The sequence below is a fragment of the Hemiscyllium ocellatum genome, chromosome 24, assembly GCF_020745735.1.
Source record: "Hemiscyllium ocellatum isolate sHemOce1 chromosome 24, sHemOce1.pat.X.cur, whole genome shotgun sequence".
Classification (NCBI taxonomy): domain Eukaryota; kingdom Metazoa; phylum Chordata; class Chondrichthyes; order Orectolobiformes; family Hemiscylliidae; genus Hemiscyllium; species Hemiscyllium ocellatum.
Window position 1 is genome coordinate 13,383,337 of NC_083424.1, and position 21,347 is coordinate 13,404,683.

The following is a 21,347-nucleotide window of genomic DNA, read 5'->3' on the forward strand; positions in this document are numbered from 1 at the left end:
ATCTTAAGAGTCAATGACGCAATCTTTGGGAGTTTAAGACTGTACAAAATTGAACAGTTGGGAGGAGAGCTGCCAAGCCAACGACATCTGCAAACTGCCCAGAGAATAGCTCTCTTAAAAATACCTTTATCGATCAATAATTTGTGAAGCAGAAATCCCTAAGAAGACGAAGATTCAACATCTGGTCGATTTTTGACAAGTTGAATTTTAGTAAATCTTAACTGGGGGCTTTATCAGACTAGTATTGTAGCATGGAAATTGAAAGATATGTTAGAGGAAGAAGTTGTGAATAGTTGTTAGTTAATTATTCTGTGTTATACTTTAAGAAATAAAGTTGTTATTTTTACTTTAACTTAGTTCTTAGCGTCTTGAATTTTCACAGATTACTGCACGGGATAAATCTTTTCTGTGTTGCTGAGTTAGATTAAGCAGGAGAGTTTGCTCCATGATGTAACAGTTTGGGGGCTCATTTTGGATGTGAACTGGTTTAGACAGATTTGAATAGATTTGGGAGTATGAAAAATCCCAGCCGATTTAAACACTTACAGGTTAGTGTCCTAGATCTTTAAATAAACCATAGCTGAGGCAATTTGTTTAGTTTTGGTGACCCATGGATTGATTAAATTAAAAGTGAGAGAAATGGCTCTTAAAATTGCTGAAGAAGTTCTGGGATTTGAAGATGATTTTCAAATTTGCCAGGAAAGTTTAGAAGGAAAGAAAAACACCATACTTTTAGAATTAGCAAATAAATTAGATTTGGGTTTAACCAAGGACAAAAACAAAGCTGCAAATGTTAAGGGGGTTACTCAAACACTTTGGTGTGTCCGAGAAACAGACAAGTGCAGTAGAGGTAGAAAAACTTAAATTACAATTGAGGAAAATGGAGATAGAAGATAAACAAAGAGAGAGGAAGGAAAGACAAAGAGAAATAGAGAAGAGAGAGAGTGATGAAAGAGAGAGAGAGGAGGTTATTGGCTGAGCAAAGAGAGAGAGAAGAAAGGGACAGAGAAGGAGAGAGAGAATTTGAACTTGAGAAGTTGTAACTTAGTCAGCAAAGTCAAGTTAGCAGGATGGAGATTAAAAGAGAAGGTAGTGATATGCATAAATGTCAAAACTCTGCCATATTTTGATGAGAAAGATGTTGAAACCTTCTTCATTTCATTTGAAAAATTGGCTAGGCAGATCATTGGTCCGAGGATTTATGGGTAATGCTAGTTCTGACTAAACTGATAGGCAGAGCTAGTGAGGTATTTGCCACTCTGTCAGATGTGGAGTCAAGAGTTTATGAAGAGGTCTAACAGGCTATTTTAAACGATTATGAAATGGACCCGGAAGCATATACACAGCAATTCAGAAACACAAAGAAGGAACCAGGTCAGACTTATGTTGAGTTCGAAAGAATGAAACATAGTCATTTTGATCAATGTGTGTGTGCATAGAAAATCAATAGGACATTTGAGACTCTAAGAGAGATTATTCTGCGGGACAAATTTAAAACTCACTTCCAGAGATGGTAAGAATTCACGTGGAGGAACAGAAAGTTTAGGAAGTGAGAAGGGCAGCAGGATTAGCAGATGAGTACCTGTACATGTTGCTGCATAAGACAAGCTTCCAGCCAGAATTTCGTCCTGTGAGGGATAGAAATTGGGAGAAGGGGAAATCCTACACCACAAAATCAAGAGTAGAGAGCACTGGTAAGCATTTACCACAGGATAAAAAAAGAAGCCCAAGAGGATAGAAAGGAGGTGGTAAAGTGAGACATGTAAAGGCACAGTGCTGATCATTAAAGAAAGGGACTGTGGGAAAAGATGTGGTAAAATAAGCTAAGTCAGTAGCCTTAGTGAAGGTAGTAAAGGAGACCCCAAGAAGAGCCAAGGAGCTGCAGGAGAGTGCACAGCCTGGGCAGGGGCTGGGTATGGAGTTAGTACCTGATCTCTACAAAGAATTCACCTCTGTGGGTAAAGTTTACTCAGAAAGATCAGGGGGAGAAGGACAGATACAGGATCTAACCAGTCGCTGATAATAAGGGATGAGCGACTATGCACTCTTTCTGATCTGTTATCTGAGAGTGTGGTAATTTGTGGGATAGATGGACAGAAATTTAGCATTCCCCTAAGTAAGATCAGGTAGGAGTGCCAACTCAAGACTGGGGAAGTTAAGCAGGAATGATTGACCGAGTGTCAGTTCCAGGAATTCATTTTGTTCTTGGGAATGCTTTGCTAGGATTTATTCCTGATGAAGGGCTTATGCTCGAAACGTCGAATTCTCTATTCCTGAGATGCTGCCTGGCCTGCTGTGCTTTGACCAGCAACACATTTTCAGCTGTGATCTCCAGCATCTGCAGACCTCATTTTTTACTCCAAGGTGGGGGTGACACCCCATGTTGTGAAGAAGCCCAAGGAAGACCAAGAAACTGAGGAGTTAAAATAGAAATATCCTGGTATTTTCCCACACTGTGTGGTAACTATATCCCACTATCACAAATCACTGCCTGAAGTGAAAATGAAAGAAAAAGATGAAGGAGATGAGGTTCGGTTAGTGGATACCCTGTTTGACATAATGGTGTAGGAAAAACCTGAACAGGCAGAGGATCAGACAGAATTGTTTAGTCTTCAAAGGCTAAGAGACTTCCAACAGCAAGACAATACAATAAAAAATATATATGTGGATGCATACTCTGAAAATGAGACAGAGAATATTTCAGGGGGTTATTCTCTGAAAGATAACGGAAATGAAGACCACTGCAAGTTAGTGCAGAAGAGAAATAGGCCGAAGTGCACCAGCTTGTGTTGCCGGTAGCAAATAGACCGGAGGTGTTAGGGATATCACATGAATTACCTGTAGGAGGTCACCTAGGGGTACAAAAGACTCAGGCTAAGGTACAAAAACATTTTTATTGGCCTGGAATGCACAAGGATGTAGTTAACTTTTGCCGTACGTGTCATACATGGCAAATGGTAGGTAAGTCACAGGCGGTAATAAAACCAGCCTCTTTGTTGCCAATTTCTGCATTTGAAGAAACTTTCACGTGGGTTATAATTGACTGTCTACCTCCCCTCCCGAGAACTAAAAGTGGGAACCAGTACTTGTTAACCATAATTCCTGTGTCTCCCAGATTTCCGGAGGCAATACCATTACGGAGTATCAAGTACTCAAAAGAGTAGTAGAGGAGTTAGTAACTTTCTTCACACGGTATGGGCTACCCAGATTGATTCAGTCAGGACAAAGGTCAAATTTTACTACTAGGCTGTTTAAGAAGGTTATGGATAGCTTATGTACCCAGGGCGTATCATCCTGAATCCCAGGGGGCTTCAAAAACATGGCATCAGGCCTTGAAGACCATGTTGAGAGCAGGACTACCTGAACGACTGGGATAAAAGTATCCCATTCGTATTGTTTGCCTTTAGAGATGCCCCGAATGAATCTACTCAGTTCACTCCCTTTGAGTTAACATTCGGGGCATGAAGTGAGAGGCCCTTTGAAATTAATTAAAGAAAAATTGACAGGACTAAAGTTGGAGATCTCACACGGAGGCGTGGGAAAGATTAAATCGAGTAGGTGAGTTAGCTAAACAGCATCTAAAGGAGGCACAGTGTAGAATGAAGCAGGTGGCAGATAAACGCTCTGACACTCCGACATTTTCCCAAGGGGATAAATTTTAGTACTGTCACCAGTGATAGGAGATCCCTTCAAAGCCAGGTTTAGTGGTCCCTATCAAATTGAGAAAAAGTTAAATCAGGTAACTATTTAGTAAAGATGCCAAATAGAAAAAAATGGTATTGGATATGTCATGTGAACATATTGAAATTGTATTACACTAGAGAGAAAAAAATGGAGAAATTGGTGTTAGTTATTGCCCTGCAGAGTGAGGAATCCAATCCAGATGATGTGGATTTTGATGTGCCTCAAAATAGATTAAAAAATGAAGTAGTCCTTGAGGAGTGGGATAGGTTATTAGTAAGCTGTCTTTCTCAGGAACGTAGAATGCAGTTGAAGCATTTGTTATTGCAGTAAAAGGACTTGTGTAAAAATCAGGAGGGGAGGACTAATGCAGACGTAGGGAATATTGCTCTGATAAAACACCACCCCTATCGGCTTAATCCTTTCAAAACCAGACAAGTCCAGCTGGAGGGGGAGGCCATGCTTGACGAGGACATCATCAAACCAAGCCAGAGCGAGTGGAGTTCGCCGAGCATCTTAGTTCCCAAACCTGATGGGACTCAACAATTCTGTGCGGATTATTGGAAGGTCAACGCCATTATAAAATCAGAGTCACATCCAGTTTCTAGATTGGAGGACTGTATCGAGAAAGTTGGATAAGGCAGTTACATCACCAAGTAGGACTTCATGCATGGTTACTGGCAGGTATCTTTATCAGAGTTGGCAAAAGAAATGTCTGCGCTTGTAACCCCAAATGTTTTGAAGTGATGCCCTTTGGAATGAAGACCACACCCCCACATTCCAAAGACTCATGAACAGAATTGTGGCTGGGTCAACAAACTGTACAGTCTATTTGGATGATGTAGTGATCTTTAGTAGGTCTTGGAAAGATCACATGGGACAGTTGGCAAAGCTCTTTGAACAACTATGAGAAGCAAAACTGATGATAAACTGAAATCAAACAGAAATCACGAAAGCAGAGGTGACGAAGGCTATCGAGGAGTCTCCATGACCAACCTTGAAGAAAGAGGTGCTTTGATTCTTAGGGCTCAGTGGATTCTATCAGAGGTTTGTTCCAAGCGACAGTAGTGTAGTGGCATTGTTAACCGATTTGCTGAAGAAGAACTCATAGTTTCGGTGGCCAGAACAATGCCAGGAGGCATTCAACCATTTGAAATCAATATTAACCACCAAACCAGTTTTAGCTACACCAAATTTTCAAAATCTTTCAAAGTCACCATTGATGCTAGTGACATTGGAGTTGGAGCTGTACTCCGACAGGAAGATGAGGATGGGATTGAACTGCCAGTTGGTTACGTTTGAAGAGGATCAACATCTGCCAAAGGAAATACTCCACAATTGAAAAAGAGCTATTGAGTTTGGTAATGGCTTTACAACATTATAATGTGTATGTCACGAACAATGTGTCGGAGGCGGTTGTACACGGTTGACCACAATCCACTTACATTTTTAGAACGCCTTAAAGACATGAATATGAGACTATTTTGTTGAAGTTTTATGTTACAGACTTTTAATTTTAAATTCATACATATTGTGTGCTGTAAGAATATAATTGCAGATGCGTTATTGCGGATTTAACTGATTAAGTTTAGATGAGATTTGTATTTATTTAATGTTACATATAGGTACATGGGAAGAAATTAAGGTGAATTTATATTAAAGATATCTGTATGTTAGGTAATGTGTTTAAAACTAGAAAAAAATGAGACCATCTTTTCATTTTTTCGCTTTTTCTTAAGGGGAGAGGTGTTATGAAGATGTGGGTGTACTGTACCTTTAAGAGAGTTAAAAGCAACAGAACTACCTGACAGCTCCAAATGTTCTGAAATAAAATATAATGTAACTTTTTGGTCCAGCAGTTAGTGAAGCTGGTTTCCTGGAGACAAAAACAGATTTGAATTAGGCCAATCAGTTTAAATTATACCTCAAGAAAACCAAACTCCAATCAAGTTTCAATTGAGTATACTGACAATCTTAGAAGCTGAGGACACAATCTGATGCTTTGGGTTTAAGACCGGAGAAAATTGAACACTTTGGAGGAGAGCTGCCAAGCCAACAACATCGGCAAACTGCCCAGAGAATAGCTCTCTTAAAGGTATCTTTATCGATCAGTAACCTGTGAAGCAGAAATCCCTAAGAAGAAGAAAAGAAGATATGACATCTGGCTGGTTTTTGAAAAGTCGAACTTTGGTAAATCTTAATTGGGGGTTTTATCGGACTAGTATCGTAGCAGGGAAAGTAAAGGATAGGTTAGAGGAAAGAGTTGTAAATAGTTGTTAGTTAATTATTCTCTGTTGTACTTTAAGAAATAAAGTTGTTACTTTAACTAGCTCTTGGCCTATCACATTGTCACAGATTACTGCACAAGATAAATCTTTCCTGTGTTGCTGTGTTAGTTTAAGCAGGAGGGCTTACCCTCTATTGTAACATAAGCTATAATTTATAACTATATCACTGACTTTTTATAAGTCTACCTGTCACCTCATATTCCTTACCGATCAGTGAAAGGGACTGAAAAAAGACGACTGATGCAATGCACTGGCCAGAAGTAGAGTTATCAAGTTCTTCTCACCAGCAGTACCTGGGAATAAAGACCACTGAACTGTCTCTGCAGAATTTCCCCTGCCTATAATCTGTCTGTTTGTCTGTCTGTGCATATGTAAGGGACACGGACAGGAGTGCAAGCTTATAAGCAGATTAGGCTTTTAATTAATAGTATTATATGCTGATGCTTTATGACTGTTTACCTATAAATAGAGTCTAATAACGGGTAATAAACAGTGATTATTGTTCAGTACAGAAACTGGTTTATGTATTCTATTAACCTGAGTCTGAAAGTCAGGTAAATTGGGGAAGTTTTGGTATTTTTAAACATTTGCAGCAATTTTGGGAATAGTTGTGCTTGATTTCCAGTGCACTTCTCCAGCAAATCAGAACAACAAGTAGCAGCAAAATTGATGCTCCCTCTGGTCTACCCAGTAGCAGAATACAGCTACATCACTTGGCTGAGGAGCTGCATGTTAGATATTCACCTCAGGGAAGTCATAAGGATTATTTTTGGGATGTTGAGACAAACACATCTTAGGTGGCTTCAGATATCCACACAGAATTCATCCTCATCAGACAACATGGCTTACATCTAATGAAGCTCTCCTATTGACATAGGACCTCAAAAAAAAATGTACTCCCATTCCCATGTGGCATCCTGGAACACAGATCACATCCTGAAGATTGATGGCAGTCCCACCTCTTCCCAGGAGTCACAATCATCACTGACCACCCAAACCTGACAACTGACCAGAGTGGAGACATTCCCAGTTTCAACTTTCCATGGAAAATCTGGGCAACATTAACCTTAACTTTAACCAGCTGGAGGACAGGCCAAGGCTGATGTGGGTCATGGGCCTCACAAGTGGAAGGCAAGAAGCAACATGACTGTGGTCTTCTGAGTCAGACCATGACTGAGCTCCTGCCCTGATAGAAATATCTCAACTATATACAGTGTCTCAATAGAAGCCATTGAATGGATTGCTCACCGTGTCTCAAACCATTCCAATAAAATAAACCCAAATGCCTTTTGGAAAGTTGTTACTGAATCTGCTTCACCATCCTTACAATGCAGCATATCCCAGATCACAAAAACTCGCTGAGTAAAAGAAAAATTCTCATCTCGCTTCTGGTCCTTTGCCAATCATCTTATATCAGTGCCTTCTGGTTACTAGCCCAATGGTCAGTGATATCTATTTATTCATTATCTCAAAAGCTTTAAAGATATGCCATATAATTTTGAAATTAGATTAGATTAGATTAGACTTACAGTGTGGAAACAGGCCCTTCGGCCCAACAAGTCCACACCGACCCGCCGAAGCGCAACCCACCCATACCCCTACATTTACCCCTTACCTAACACTACGGGCAATTTAGCATGGCCAATTCACCTGACCCGCACATCTTTGGACTGTGGGAGGAAACCGGAGCACCCGGAGGAAACCCACGCAGACACGGGGAGAACGTGCAAACTCCACACAGTCTGTCGCCTGAGTCCGGAATTGAACCCGGGTCTCAGGAATCTGCTCTTGAAAATTGCTTCTCTAAGGACAGAAATCTCCGTTTCTATTATCTGTCTGTAATGCGCATAGAAATGAGGGATTTGGAAGGTGATGTAGATCTCACGATTGAACCTTTCCTTTTAAATTACAGAAGGGCTCAGAAGGTTGGCTGCTGAGAAAGTTTTCCATTTGTGGGTGAAGCCCTGAGCAATTAGGCTAAGAAAAACAATAGCCACCAACAGATCAAATAATGTGTTAGGAAGTCATTTGTTTACGTGGAAGGGGCTGAAACTGGTCTTCAACAAAAGCAAATCAGCAGCTATGATTGAGGAAGGAATAGAGGGAAACAGAGGTAGGATGGGAAGAGACAAGTGGGGGTGAGGGGAAGGAGCCTCCATGTAGATTATTCTTCATTCTTTCATGGGATATGGACAAGGCCAGCATTTTGCCCATCCCTCGTTGCCCTTGGATGGAATGCTTGGCGAGGGCCATTTCAAAAAGCAGATTAAATGCCAAGCACAGTGCTGTGGGTCTGGAGTCAGATCAGACCAGGTAAAGATGGCAGATTTCTGTCTCCATTACTGAACCCAATGGGTATTTACAACAATCAATGATAATTGTCAAGGATGCTATTACTGAGGCTAGCTTCATGTTGTGGATGATATGGGGTGCCCTGGGGTGATTTGAACCTGTGACTGCAGAGTAATAGCCTACAATGCTTAGTCTCGTGACATTCCCAAAATGTCACTGCCTCTCGAAACATCACTACAGCCATGTAGGGTCAAATGAGCTGTTGTTGCACTGAAGATCATTTAACCTCAGTCTGTTTTGGTCTTCCAATGGGACAGACCACAGGTCAACAAAAACACAGATCTCTCTCTCTCTTGCTCTCTCCTGAAAACATATAAAATTGTGGAGACATGACTGAAGTATCGTTGGCCTTTAAATGCGGGACTGTTATGATGCTAGATGATTTTGTCTCAAGTGAAGCTGCCTCTTATGTGAATGGGCTGCAATGTAACTCAGGGAAACATCAGGCATTCAACTGGAATTGTATTGCATTGATACAGCGAAATGAAGACTCGGGGCAGTGGACAGAAACATCAATAATATTAATGCAATTGCATTCCACAAACCATGATCACTGATACAATTCACTTCAGCCCTGCGGGATATCAGTGACCAGAAACTTAACTGACCAACCATAAAAGAAAGCAGCACACGAGAGCTTGAGTACATTGCAATGATCGTCTCCTCCCCTGGGTGGCTCAAACCCTCTCTATTTCTGGGGTGGGTTCATTTCAGAACTGTAATGGTGTTCAAACTGTGGGCAACATTTTCCAGCCCTTAAATGGTGTGGTGCAAAGGTGAATTTGCATTTGGAGATACATTCTATTTTGTTCAAAAAGCACACAATCTGTAGGCAGTCAGTCAATGGGACATTTTATAAGTTCCCACTTTGGAAATAGAACCAGTCTGACTCAAGACAGACTCTAACCTTATACCTTTAATTCTTTAAAATCTGATTGAAGATTTGTAGCTCGGGTGTCCGTTGTTGTGGTTCTGCTCGCTGAGCTGGAAGTTTTTGCTGCAAACGTTTCGTTCCCTGGCTAGGGAACATCATCAGTGCTGTTGGAGCCTCGTGTGAAGCGCTGCTTTGATGTTTCTTCCGGTATTTATATTGGTTTGTTCTTGCTGCTTCCGGGTGTCAGTTTCAGCTGCAGTGATTTGTATGTGGGGTCCAGGTCGATGAGCCAAACTAATGTAGTTTACAAAATACCATGCAAGGACTGCACAAAACACTATATAGGACAAACAGGAAGACAGCTAACAATCCGCATCCATGAACATCAGCTAGCCACAAAACGACACGACCAGCTAGCTCTAGTAGCCATACACTCAGACAACCAGCAACATGAATTTGACTGGGAAAACACCACTATCATAGGACAAGCCAGACAGAGAACAGCCAGAGAATTCCTAGAAGCATGGCATTCATCCCCAAACTCCATCAACAGACACATTGACCTGGACACTATATACAAACCACTACAGCTGAAACTGACACCCGGAAACGGCAAGAACATCCATCAACAGACACATCGACCTGGACCCCACATACAAATCACTGCAGCTGAAACTGACACCCGGAAGCGGCAAGAACAAACCAATATAAATACCGGAAGAAACATCAAAGCAGCGCTTCACACGAGGCTCCAACAGCACTGATGATGTTCCCTAGCCAGGGAACGAAACGTTTGCAGCAAAAACTTCCAGCTCGGCGAGCAGAACCACAACAACCTTTAATGCATTGTCTGAGGTGAGATGTCACTTTCTTTTATACTGATAAAGCCTTCAGTCATCTCAGGGATGTAACTTAAAAGAAGTTCTGGGATTTACATATTAATCAATTTAAACCTAAATTCTAAGTGATTAAAGACTTAACAGCTTTGTTCAATACATCACATCAGTTGTCTGACACTTTGATCTTTTACCATAAATTCTGTGTCCTATGAACCTGCCCCACTAGTCACCTGATGAAGGAGCAGCACTCCGAAAGCTAGTACTTCCAAACCTGTTGGACTATAACCTGGTGTCATGTGATTTTCAACTTTGAATAATGTGGGCAATGCGAGTCCATTGGCAAATTATAACGAGATTGGAAAATATGAAGAAAAAGGGTTGATTTCCCACCCAAGATTTGAAAAGCAGGGCGAGAATCTCACTAGTGAGAGGTCTGTTTACACGTATTAACATCTCATTATTATTTATTCTTGTCTTAGTTCCAAGCAGGTTCCTATTCTCCCACTCGGAGGTGAGAAATAGATGGGGTCAATTCCCAGCCCAGAAGTCACAGCTGATGGCTCCAGAACACCACTTGTTCCTCCAGGAAACAGGATGTTTTAGACCTACAGGTTATCACAGTGGGGGATGGATGAGGAAGGTTAGGAGCAGACTTTAACACAAGGTTAGGAATTTTAATTTTGAGTTAGCAGGGAAGACGTGCAGTCTAAGACAGACAGTAAGAATGGGGATGAGAGGTGAAAAGCAATGGATATTGGAAACATAAGAGGAATAGAGATTGTGGAGCAGGGGAGATGGGCTGGGAATGCACAATCTAAAAGCATGGACAAGGGTTTGAGCAGCTGATGAACTGAGGCAAGAGATATTACGCAATGACAGAGAAAGTAGATTGCATTTTCGATTGGAGATTACACACTTTGGAAACTCACTGGGATTTGAGTAGCATGGCAAACAACCTGAATCCTCATTTACAATCAGATGCTCATCCAGACTTAGCTTTGCCTTAGCTGAGGGACTGACAATCTGACATGTACATTGTTAATTTTTGTATCTAGCCTATTTGACTCAGCCACTGACCAGTTAAATTCGCTGAAAATCAGAGGAAAATTGCAATTTGATGAACTTTAGATTATGATTGAATCTGATGCGTCGGTTTAATTATATGGAAAATAAATCCAAAGACGAGGGAAACGCAGCAAGAAATGCCCTTTCCCTTGTAAAGCTGCCTTGTTGAGCATTGAAGATCTAAGCTCTGTGCATAATCACATCATACATTATGCATGCCCTTATGATGTGTCAATGTGCATATCGATATAACCTTCCCTGGGGAAAAATCCTCTCGCCAATTAATTTTTTTCTTTAATCTGAAAACAGCCAAAACAATTGGTCTGGGAAGTGGTTTGTAAAAAGCCAAATTCCAAACGGGAAAGTAGCTTTTTACCTGAGTACCAGCCCAAGCTGCTGTGCTGGATTTTAATCCCAGTTATCCCTCCGTCCTAGCCCCACAGAACTTCAGGGAAATATTCCAAAACACGTTTCAAAACAAATGCTCTCATTAGCTCCTTCATCAGAAATTTATGATAAAATTAATAAACCCTAACCCATCAGCAAGTAATGATACATGAAATTTATATATTTATGGAGCTTGAGGAAGTGAGACAACAAGTACTTTTGTATGAATGTGTTTTAAATCATTTTGATAGATGCCAGATGCATTGTAATTGTAGAGAATATAGTCTCCACACCCTACATCCCCAAAACAAAGTTGACCTTGAAAGTATAGAGATTGATAGATTCTTGTTGTCTCGAGGAATTGAGGGCTACGGGGATAACGCTGGTAAGTAGAGTTGAAATGCCCATCAGCCATGACTGAATGGCGGAGTGGACTCGATGGGCCGAATGGTCTTACTTCCACTCCTATGTCTTATAGCAAGAGGTGTTTTTAATTACCAGAATCTGAATAGGGTTCCTCTTAAATTCAGCTTCCCACCAATTCAATGGATCTTATAAAATCAGTTTACCCACTCAACAGAGATATAAGATGCTGCTTAATAGACATGTTTCTCTGCTTCTCAAAGTGATTATAGAAACTCTGTCCATCACAGAGCTGCTCCAAAATAGGGTGCAGGATGAGATCAAATTAGGGAGATAAAGTCACCTCTGCTGAGTCAGAAACCCCCTGGTTATGCCATCTGCCTTGTGACACTGGGTACAGTAAATAGCTACAGTCCAGTTGTGGTTATTGGCATCTCTCTCTGTTGAAGAGAGGCAAGTGGTGATATAGCTTAAGGCCCATTATTCTGGAACAAGCTCATGAGGCAAAGAATCATAGAATCATCACTGGGTGGCACGGTGTTTAGCGCTATTGCTTCACTGTAGAAGGGACTCAGGTTTGATTCCACCCTCGGGCAACAGTCTACATGGGTTTCCTCCCACAGTCCGGAGATGTGCAGGTGAGGGTGGATTGGCCATGCTAAATTGCCCACATGTCCAGGGATGTGCAAGCTAGGTGGGTTAGCCATGGGAAATAAGGAGAAAGTGAGGACTGCAGATGCTGGAGATCAGAGCTGAAAAATGTGTTGCTGGAAAAGTGCAGCAGGTCAGGCAGCAACCAAGGAACAGGAGAATTGACATTTCGGGCATAAGACTGCCTCCAACCTCATAGTCCCACAACCCCACACCACCCGTTTCTACCTTCTGCCCAAAATCCACAAACCTTACTGCCCCGGCCGACCCATTGTCTCAGCCTGCTCCTGCCCCACCGAACTCACTTCTACATACCTCGACACGGTCCTGTCCCCCTTAGTCCAAGAACTCCCCACCTATGTTCGGGACACCACCCACGCCCTCTATCTCCTCCATGATTTTCGCTTCCCCGGCCCCCACCGCCTTATCTTCACCATGGACATCCTGTCCCTATACACCTCCATCCCCCATCACGAAGGCCTCAAAGCCCTCTGCTTCTTCCTTTCCCGCCGACCCAACCAGTACCCTTCCACTGACACCCTCCTTCAACTGACTGAACTGGTCCTCACTCTGAACAACTTTGCTTTCCAATCCTCCCACTTCCTCAAAACCAAAGGAGTAGCCATGGGCACCCTCATGGGCCCCAGCTATGCCTGCCTCTTCGTCGGATATCTGGAACAGTCCATCTTCCGCAGCTACACTGGCACCACCCCCCACCTTTTCCTCCGCTACATCAATGACTGATTCGGTGCTACTTCGTGCTCCCACGAGGAGGTTGAACAGTTCATCCACTTTACTAACACCTTCCACCCGACCTCAAATTTACCTGGACCGTCTCAGACTCCTCCTCCCCCCCGACCTCTCCATTTCTATCTCGGGCGACCGACTCAACACAGACATTTACTATAAATCGACCGACTCCCACTGCTACCTAAATTACACTTCGTCCCACCCTACCCCCTGTAAAAACGCCATCCCATGTTCCCAATTCCTTCGTCTCTGCCACATCTGCTCCCAGGAGGACCAATTCCAACATTGAACAACCCAGATGGCTTCCTTCTTCAAAGACTGCAATTTCCCCTCAGACGTGGTTGGCAATGCTCTCCATCGCATCTTCTCCATTTCCCACTCCTCCGCCCTTGAACCCCGCCCCTCCAATAACCACCAGGACAGAACCCCACTGGTCCTCACCTACCACCCCACCAACCTCCAAATACATCGTATCATCCTTCATCATTTCTGCCACATCCAAACAGACCCCACCACCAAGGATATATTTCCCTCCTCTCCCCTATCAGCGTTCCGGAAAGACCACTCCCTCCATGACTCCCTCGTCAGGTACACACTCCCCACCAACCCAACCTCCACTCCCGGCACCTTCCCCTGCAACTGCAAGAAATGCAAAACTTGCATCCACAATTCCCGCCTCACTTCCATCCAAGGCCCCAAGGGATCCTTCCATATCCATCACAAATTCACCTGCACCTCCACACACATCATTTACTGCATTCGCTGCACCCGATGTGGCCTCCTCTACATTGGGGAGACAGGCCGCCTACTTGCGGAATGTTTCAGAGAACACTGCTGGGACACCCGCACCAACCAACCCAACCGCCCCGTGGCGGAATACTTTATCTCAGCCCGCTTGGCACACCTTCCTCATTCCTGAAGAAAGGATTATGCCTGAAACGTCGATTCTCCTGCTCCTTGGATGCTGCCTGACCTGCTGCGCTTTTCCAGCAACACATTTTGTAGCCATGAGAAGGTTAAGAGGATTAGTCTGGCCAGGATGCTCCACAGGGGGTCAGTGTTGACTCAGTGGGCCTGCTTCCACACTGTCGGAATTCTATGATCAAAGACCTTGACAGTCTATCAGGGTCATGAGCATCAGTCCGCCCGCACACATCTTCTCACAAACTGAACTGACCCACACTATTGTGCTCTTCTTTGTAAAGAGCTAGGAACTAATTTTTTTGTGACTATGTATTTTGGGGTGCCACATTCACTGTCGCACTGCAGAAATGTGTCTACATGGACAGTAACAAGGCAGAGCTCCAGTTTGCTGGTAGGTGATAATGTCCAACCTGTGGGAACCAGCTGATTGGTGTAGATGTTATAAAGAAACTGCTGGTGGCCTTTGCTGATGATACATATACGCACACATGTTCATGGAAACCACTTCAATCAATTCTCTTGAACTCGTTTTATTCTCTCAGTGGCATGTCACCTCCAGTCTCAACAAAGCTTTGCAACTATTAATTCATGCCCCAGCACAGCATGCACTCAATTACTGTCAATTACTGGAAGGTAATCACACTGCCTTGTTTCGGTTTTACTTTTCACAGTTTAAAGAAAAATTAAAGCGGAAACAAATTGCTATAGAAACTCAGCCAACCTGGCAGCATCCGTCGGGAGAAAGTAGAGTTCACGTTTCGATTCCAGAGACCCTTCCTCGGAGCAGGGCATTAACATTGTTTTCTCTCTGTAGATGCTGCCAGACCTGCTGAGTGTCTCACCAGAAATTTCTGTTTTTGTTTCTGACTTCTAGCATCCACAGATCTTTGTTTTTTTTTTGGAAATTAAAGACCACTTCCCACCTTCCCTCTTCAACACCCCCCCCCCCCCCCCCACCCCTCAACAAGAATGCTACCCCTCCCCCCAATCAGGGAAGAGGTAAGGTACCATTGAAATTTAACTTTTTAAGGGTGAGGTAAATTCAGTCAATGCTGCCAAAAACACCTAGAGTACACACAGCAAGGATTGCAGCATCTGTGTGTATTCTATGTGAGGAGACAGTAGCTTTATTTCACAACTCCTGCTGGTCTCCTGCCCATTGATTCACTAGCTCGGAGTGTCTGCTCAACAAGTGTATCCTGCTTCTAAAGTTCTCCCTTCTCACAAACAGTGATGTGTCAGGAAAGGACATCAGCAGATGGAATTTCAGCTGTGAGCCTGGCCTGTACATTGTCCTTAAGTATTCATGCACATCCCTTAAGGTTTCTGAAACTTCTATTCAACATGCATCTGAGAAGCATTGCTGCACGTCCAAGATATTGATGGTGTAAGAACATTCTGGAATCATGACATCCCATTTAATTGTAACGCTAGCCTGTTTAAATAATTAACTAGAGAGAACCCATTGTAATCAATTGTGCAAATAACAAACAAGATGTCGATCTCCATTACCCAGCTTCATTGTTGATGAATCTCGTTTTTAACCTAACATGCAATGCATAAAAATCTTGTCATCTAACTTGATTAGCATTGTCCTGATTTTTAATGATGGATTATTACAGCAATGCAAGGAGAGTTCTGCTTCCGTTGGATGTTGTTATCTCTTCCTTTATGAGTATCTGTCCTACATTGTCTCATCCCAAGGCCTTTTTAGAATGTTTTTATCAACACCGTCTCCTGGTCACAGGGATCAGGGATCCTAATGACTCAGGACTCTAAGGTGCAGACAGATCACGCCGTTTAAAGTTGTAACCTGTCTTCTACTTCTAGTTTGGAAATATCACTTAGCTCTAAGAGTCAAAAAATCTGAATTGCTCCTAACAATTACCAAGCATACAGTAAATACAAATCAACTGCACAATAGTCATAGAATCCTTACATTGTGGAAGCAGACCTTTCAGACTATTAAATCCACACTAACCCTCTGAAGAGCATCCCACCCAGACCCACCCCCCCACCCCCACCACACCACCCCTGTAACCCTACATTTCACATGACTAACCCACCTAGCCTTCACATCCCAGAATACTACAGGGCAATTTAGCATGGCCAATCCGTCTAACCTGCACACCTTTGGACTATGGGAGAAAACTGGAGCATCCCGGAGGAAACCCACGCAGGCACAGGGAGAATGTGCAAACTCCACACAGTCACCTGAGGGTGGAATCAAATCCAGATCCCTGGTGCTGTGAGGCAGCAGTGCTAACCACTAAACCACCATGCCACCTCATTGCTGGTGTGTTATGTACCATAGCTAATATGCAATACATGCTTGAGGCACATGTTCATGATAAATCACATGTGGCCTGAGGAGATAAAGGTCTCAGACTCCATCTTAACAATTTTGGATTAGTGGTGCTGGAAGAGCACAGCAGTTCAGGCAGCATCCGAGGAGCAGCAAAATCGACATACCTAGTTGATTTTAACCCTTATCCATCTTAACACAGACCACTTGAAGCATGACATGCTGATTGCTCTTTGTAACAAAATAGCCTCTTTGGCTTATCTTCCCCAGACACAATGTGGCTGCAATGTTTTCAAATGTTTGTAAATACCAGTGAGCTGTAATAAATGACCATTCATTATTCATGCCTAGTTCTCCCTTATCTAACAGGAGATACCAGAAGTATTGCCACCCCAGATGAAATACCCTGCTGTTTATTCCAACACTGTTGCATAAAACCACTCTCATGGGATTCTCTCAGCACAGTAATACCTTTTAGTTCAAACTCTGAATGGAGTGGGTGGAATGGAGATGGAAAGTAGCAGCACCTGGGGAATAATTGTTGGTTCATGTTGTGTACACTGTGCTGAAAGCCTTGATGATGAAAAGAGGGATAAGGTAAAATGGGGCTGGGGGCGGTGGATAAACTCCTGACTTGACAGCCAATCACTTGGTGTTCAAAATTACGTTTTGCAAAGATTGAAGCAGCCTCCTCCATTTTGGATGGTTCAGCACAGCATGCTGACCGTACTGTCACAGACTAAACAGTAAGACTATTCTGACAGTCCTACACTGAGCCCCGCTCTGACACAGTCTGTCATAGCATCAGTAAAACATGGACCTATCATAGACACTACATCATTCATTTAAATTAACCCTTTCAGGATATATTTCCACAGTTTTGCAGGATGTGTGGAGCATTGTCAAATTTTAAACCCTCCACAGGGTATCAACATCCCAATAATGGTCCCTGTTGAGGTAGAGTTTAATGAATCGAGAGATAAGCTTCTCAGGTAAGCTGTGCTGTCTCAGTGAACTGCACTATCACTAGAATTCTACAGCTCGGAACATGTCACTCTGCAACCTTACCATTCACGGACAGTGTAATAATGAACATATTTAATCAACTACTGCAAAGTCAGGCCTGAATTTGTATTTCGTCATGAAGAACTCAGGCTAGAACATGATCGTGTTGGAATGATGGATCCTCGTCACAACAGGATCTGGTTGGTAGAGGAAAGGTTCTTGTCTTAAACAAAATGTGGCTTATCACATGATTAGATTCCCTACAGTGTGGAAACAGGCCCTTCGGCCCAACCAGTCCACACCAACCGTCCAAAGAGTAACCTGCCCAGAACCATTTCCCTCTGACTAATGCACCTAACACTATGGGCAATTTAGCATGGCCAGTTCACCTGACCTACACATCTTTGGACTGTGGGAGGAAACCCACACAGACACGGGAAGAATGTGCAAACTGCACAATCACCCGAGGCTGGAATCGAACCTGGGATCCTGGTGCTGTGAGGCAGCAGTGCTAACCACTGAGCCACCATACCGCCCTATAAACTACTGTAGATTAGATTAGATTACCTACAGTGTGGAAACAGGTCCTTTGGCCCAACCAGTCTACACCGACCCACCCTCTGACTAATGCACTTTACGCTATGGGCACTATGATAGCAACTAAGTAGGAGTCAAGTTGGTACAGTAGGCATTGCTACTGGAACTACAAGGGAAACCTTAATGCTTGGTTTCAATCCTTCTAGATCCAAAACCTTCTCTTTGTGTGACTCCATATGACATTATTGTATTGGCTGGCGCTTCACGCAATCCTCAGCATTAACCTTTCAGACCCTCACCCTCATAGAAACGTCACCTCCCAATAAAGAATGCAATCAAATTAAACTTCATCGTTAAGCCTTTATATTTCAGGTCACACTGATGAATTGTGAAATTAAATAAATATGAAATGTAATATTCATAAGCTGTGTTCATTATTAACTGCTTTCCCTGCGACATTAATAATAAATTTCTGATTATAAAACATGCAGTTATATTTATGACCCACCAATGAGATGGCAGCCTCATGGTCATTAAAGGGGACTTAGGCAGTGACATTTTTTCCTGTGTAATTCAGCATCACATTTCTTTGTGAAAATATGAGCTGAAGTAAAGTGAGGGCCGTTTGTAGTTGCAGTGCTACCCCTACTACAATCAATGCCAAACCTTGCCTGCTGAATCATTGTTTATGAAGCTCAGAATACAAAATGTTATCAGGAAATGAATAAAGATACCAGCATCCCAGTACATGCTGAAGCCAGCAAAGGAACACCAGCTGTATTCCAGAATAGAAGTAACATATATCTATATTGTGGTCCCATGATCAGCATTATTCCAGGGCCCTGGTACTACTTCCTTGCACTCTCATTGTCAAAGAGGTGCATTAGTGATAATTAAAGATATATTAAGTTAACCTGAAGAAACAGCTCGCCCTCCAGACAGTACATTTGTTTATGGTGCCCACATGAATAATTATGTTTATTCCCTTGCATAAAATGAGAACCCCAATCGAACACTAGCACCTCCAAATCATAACGTTTTTGCAAATCATACGATAGTCTTTCTGAGGAATGAGCTTCAACTATATTCCTACAATGACACTGACTTTACATTTAATACTATCACATCCATGTTCACTTCACACGATACAAAACGCAATCAGTAATACATCCTAAAGGAGACACTTTATTATGGCACTTGATGCACTTATGGCTTTCTATATAACAGCCTGTGCAACATATTATAAAAATCTGAGCGCTTTTTGGGTCACATACCTTGAGGTTTATTTGCAACACTATTTACTTAGACAATAGCAATTTCACAGACTTACACACACAGCATGGATTGCTCTATCCTTACTGACATTACATGACACATAGGGAACCCAACTGAATGCATTGACTCCATTACACCGAATATGCCTGAAGGCACGGGACCTTCTTAGCACTGGAATATCACATCATGATGTCATTTAACTGTCTTAAAGGTACAGGGTCGTCTACTCTGGAATCTGTGCCACAATAGATCACTCCACTAATACTCATGATTTTATCATTCAGGTGGAAGCAGTTAATAATTCTACAGGAGACATCACAAAAGAAGAACCTTATCTGAGCCACAGATACCAAAGCTGTATTTACTCCAGTTACTTGAAGTGCTGCCCTGTAGGTTATAACTGATCATCCAATCAGAACACGTAGCTGTCACAAACTACATGTAACTGGTACTTGGGAGAAGAGAAGAAGCTTATCAGACAAAAAATAGAATGTTTGCATTCGGTTTATATACTGTAGTTAGGTTTTGAATGGGTATTGTCCTCCCCATGCGCACTACATGGATAGGCTCTGGGAAAAGGAAGAAAACTTTCAATCAGAGATTAATTAAGTCAAATGTGATTTGATCTACACATAATTGGGATTGTAAACTATCAACGTGGCACAGTTGCTCAGTGGTTAGCTCTGCTGCCTCATAGCACCAGGGACCCAGGTTTGATTCCAGCCTCGGGCGACTGTGTCCAATTTGCACATTCTGCCGCTGTGTGGGCTTTCTCCGGGAGCTCTGGTTTCCTCCCACAGGCAGTGTAGATTTTCTAGCATTCAAGTTCAGGGGATAAGAGAGAAGCAAATTAGGCCTTTATTTCAAAGGGCATGCAGTATCAAAGCTGGGAGATCATGCTAAAACTATACAAGTCGGCCCACATTAGGGATATGTAAATGGCTTTTGTCCCCTTATTTAAGGAAATAAATTATTGCATTGGAGGTGGCCCAAAGTAGTTTCATTTGGTTGAGACATGAAGGGATTGTCTCATGAGCAGAGACTGTGTCCATACTCCCAGAGGTGTAGAGGAATGAGGGGAGGCCTTATCAAAACAGCTAAGATTCTTAAGAGGCTTGAAACTGTAGCTATGCAGAGGTAGTTTCCCCTTGTGGGAGAGTCTAGTGCCAGATAGCATAATCTCAGAATAAGGAGTCATACAGTTACAACAGAGATAAAAAGGAATCTCTTCTCTCAAAGAGTAGTGAATCTGTAGAAGTCTTTACCTCAGAGGACTGTCAAAGCTGGGTCATTCAGTATATTCAAGGCTGAGATTTTTAATCAGTGAGGGAATCAAGGGTTTATGAGGAAAAGGCAAGAAAGTGGAGTTGAGGATTATCAGATCAGCCATGATCTCCATTGAAAGATGGAGCAGAAACGACGGGCTGAATGGCCTAATTCTGTTCCTGTATCTTCTGGGTCTTATGGGATTTCCACAATTTGATTTTGCAATTAATGCTTCAAATTTGTTTCCACAACTTAAAACCTCTTGATCTACACTCCAGATATGAGTCTGATAATGCCAGAAGCTCTCAATAAAACCACTTGGAAATTATGGGAAAGTTCAAAAGTAGGTTAAGGTCTTCCTCCAGAGCTACACCCTGTCTGGATGGAATTACCTTTACATGCCCCACCCTGTCTGGGTGGCATTACCTTTACATGCCCCTGCGGCTCCGAGGTGGTAGATGGCTGCCAGTACGTGCCAAATGGCCATTTGCTCTTGTGCTGTGAATCCCAGTGTCTCCATCGCTGCCTGTAGTCTGCTAAATGCCGAGGATGCTCTCTGCCGTTCCTCTCCCTGAAACGTAAGAAAGTGAACATCATTATCGTCATCGCATGAAACCAATTACCTGCTCGGAGATCACAACTTTAAGAATCTTCACAATTCTCCTCATTATGAACAATAGATATGAATAAACATGAATAATAGAAAAGCACTTTAGAGTCATAGAGTCATACAGGTGTACAGCACGGAAACAGATTTTTCGGTCCAACTCGTCCATGCCAACGAG

At 42.6% G+C, this 21,347-nt stretch overlaps 1 protein-coding gene across 6 annotated transcripts in view; it reads right to left on the reverse strand.

Annotated features, from left to right (window-relative positions):
• Positions 1-21,347, reverse strand: part of LOC132827048 (unconventional myosin-XVIIIb-like) — a 350,661-nt gene that overhangs the window by 229,126 nt on the left and 100,188 nt on the right. For all 6 annotated transcript variants that reach the window (XM_060843476.1, XM_060843475.1, XM_060843474.1 and 3 more), the window contains one exon: positions 20,989-21,133. In XM_060843476.1, the coding sequence (XP_060699459.1) occupies positions 20,989-21,133 (145 nt within the window). The remainder of the gene's footprint in view (positions 1-20,988; positions 21,134-21,347) is intronic.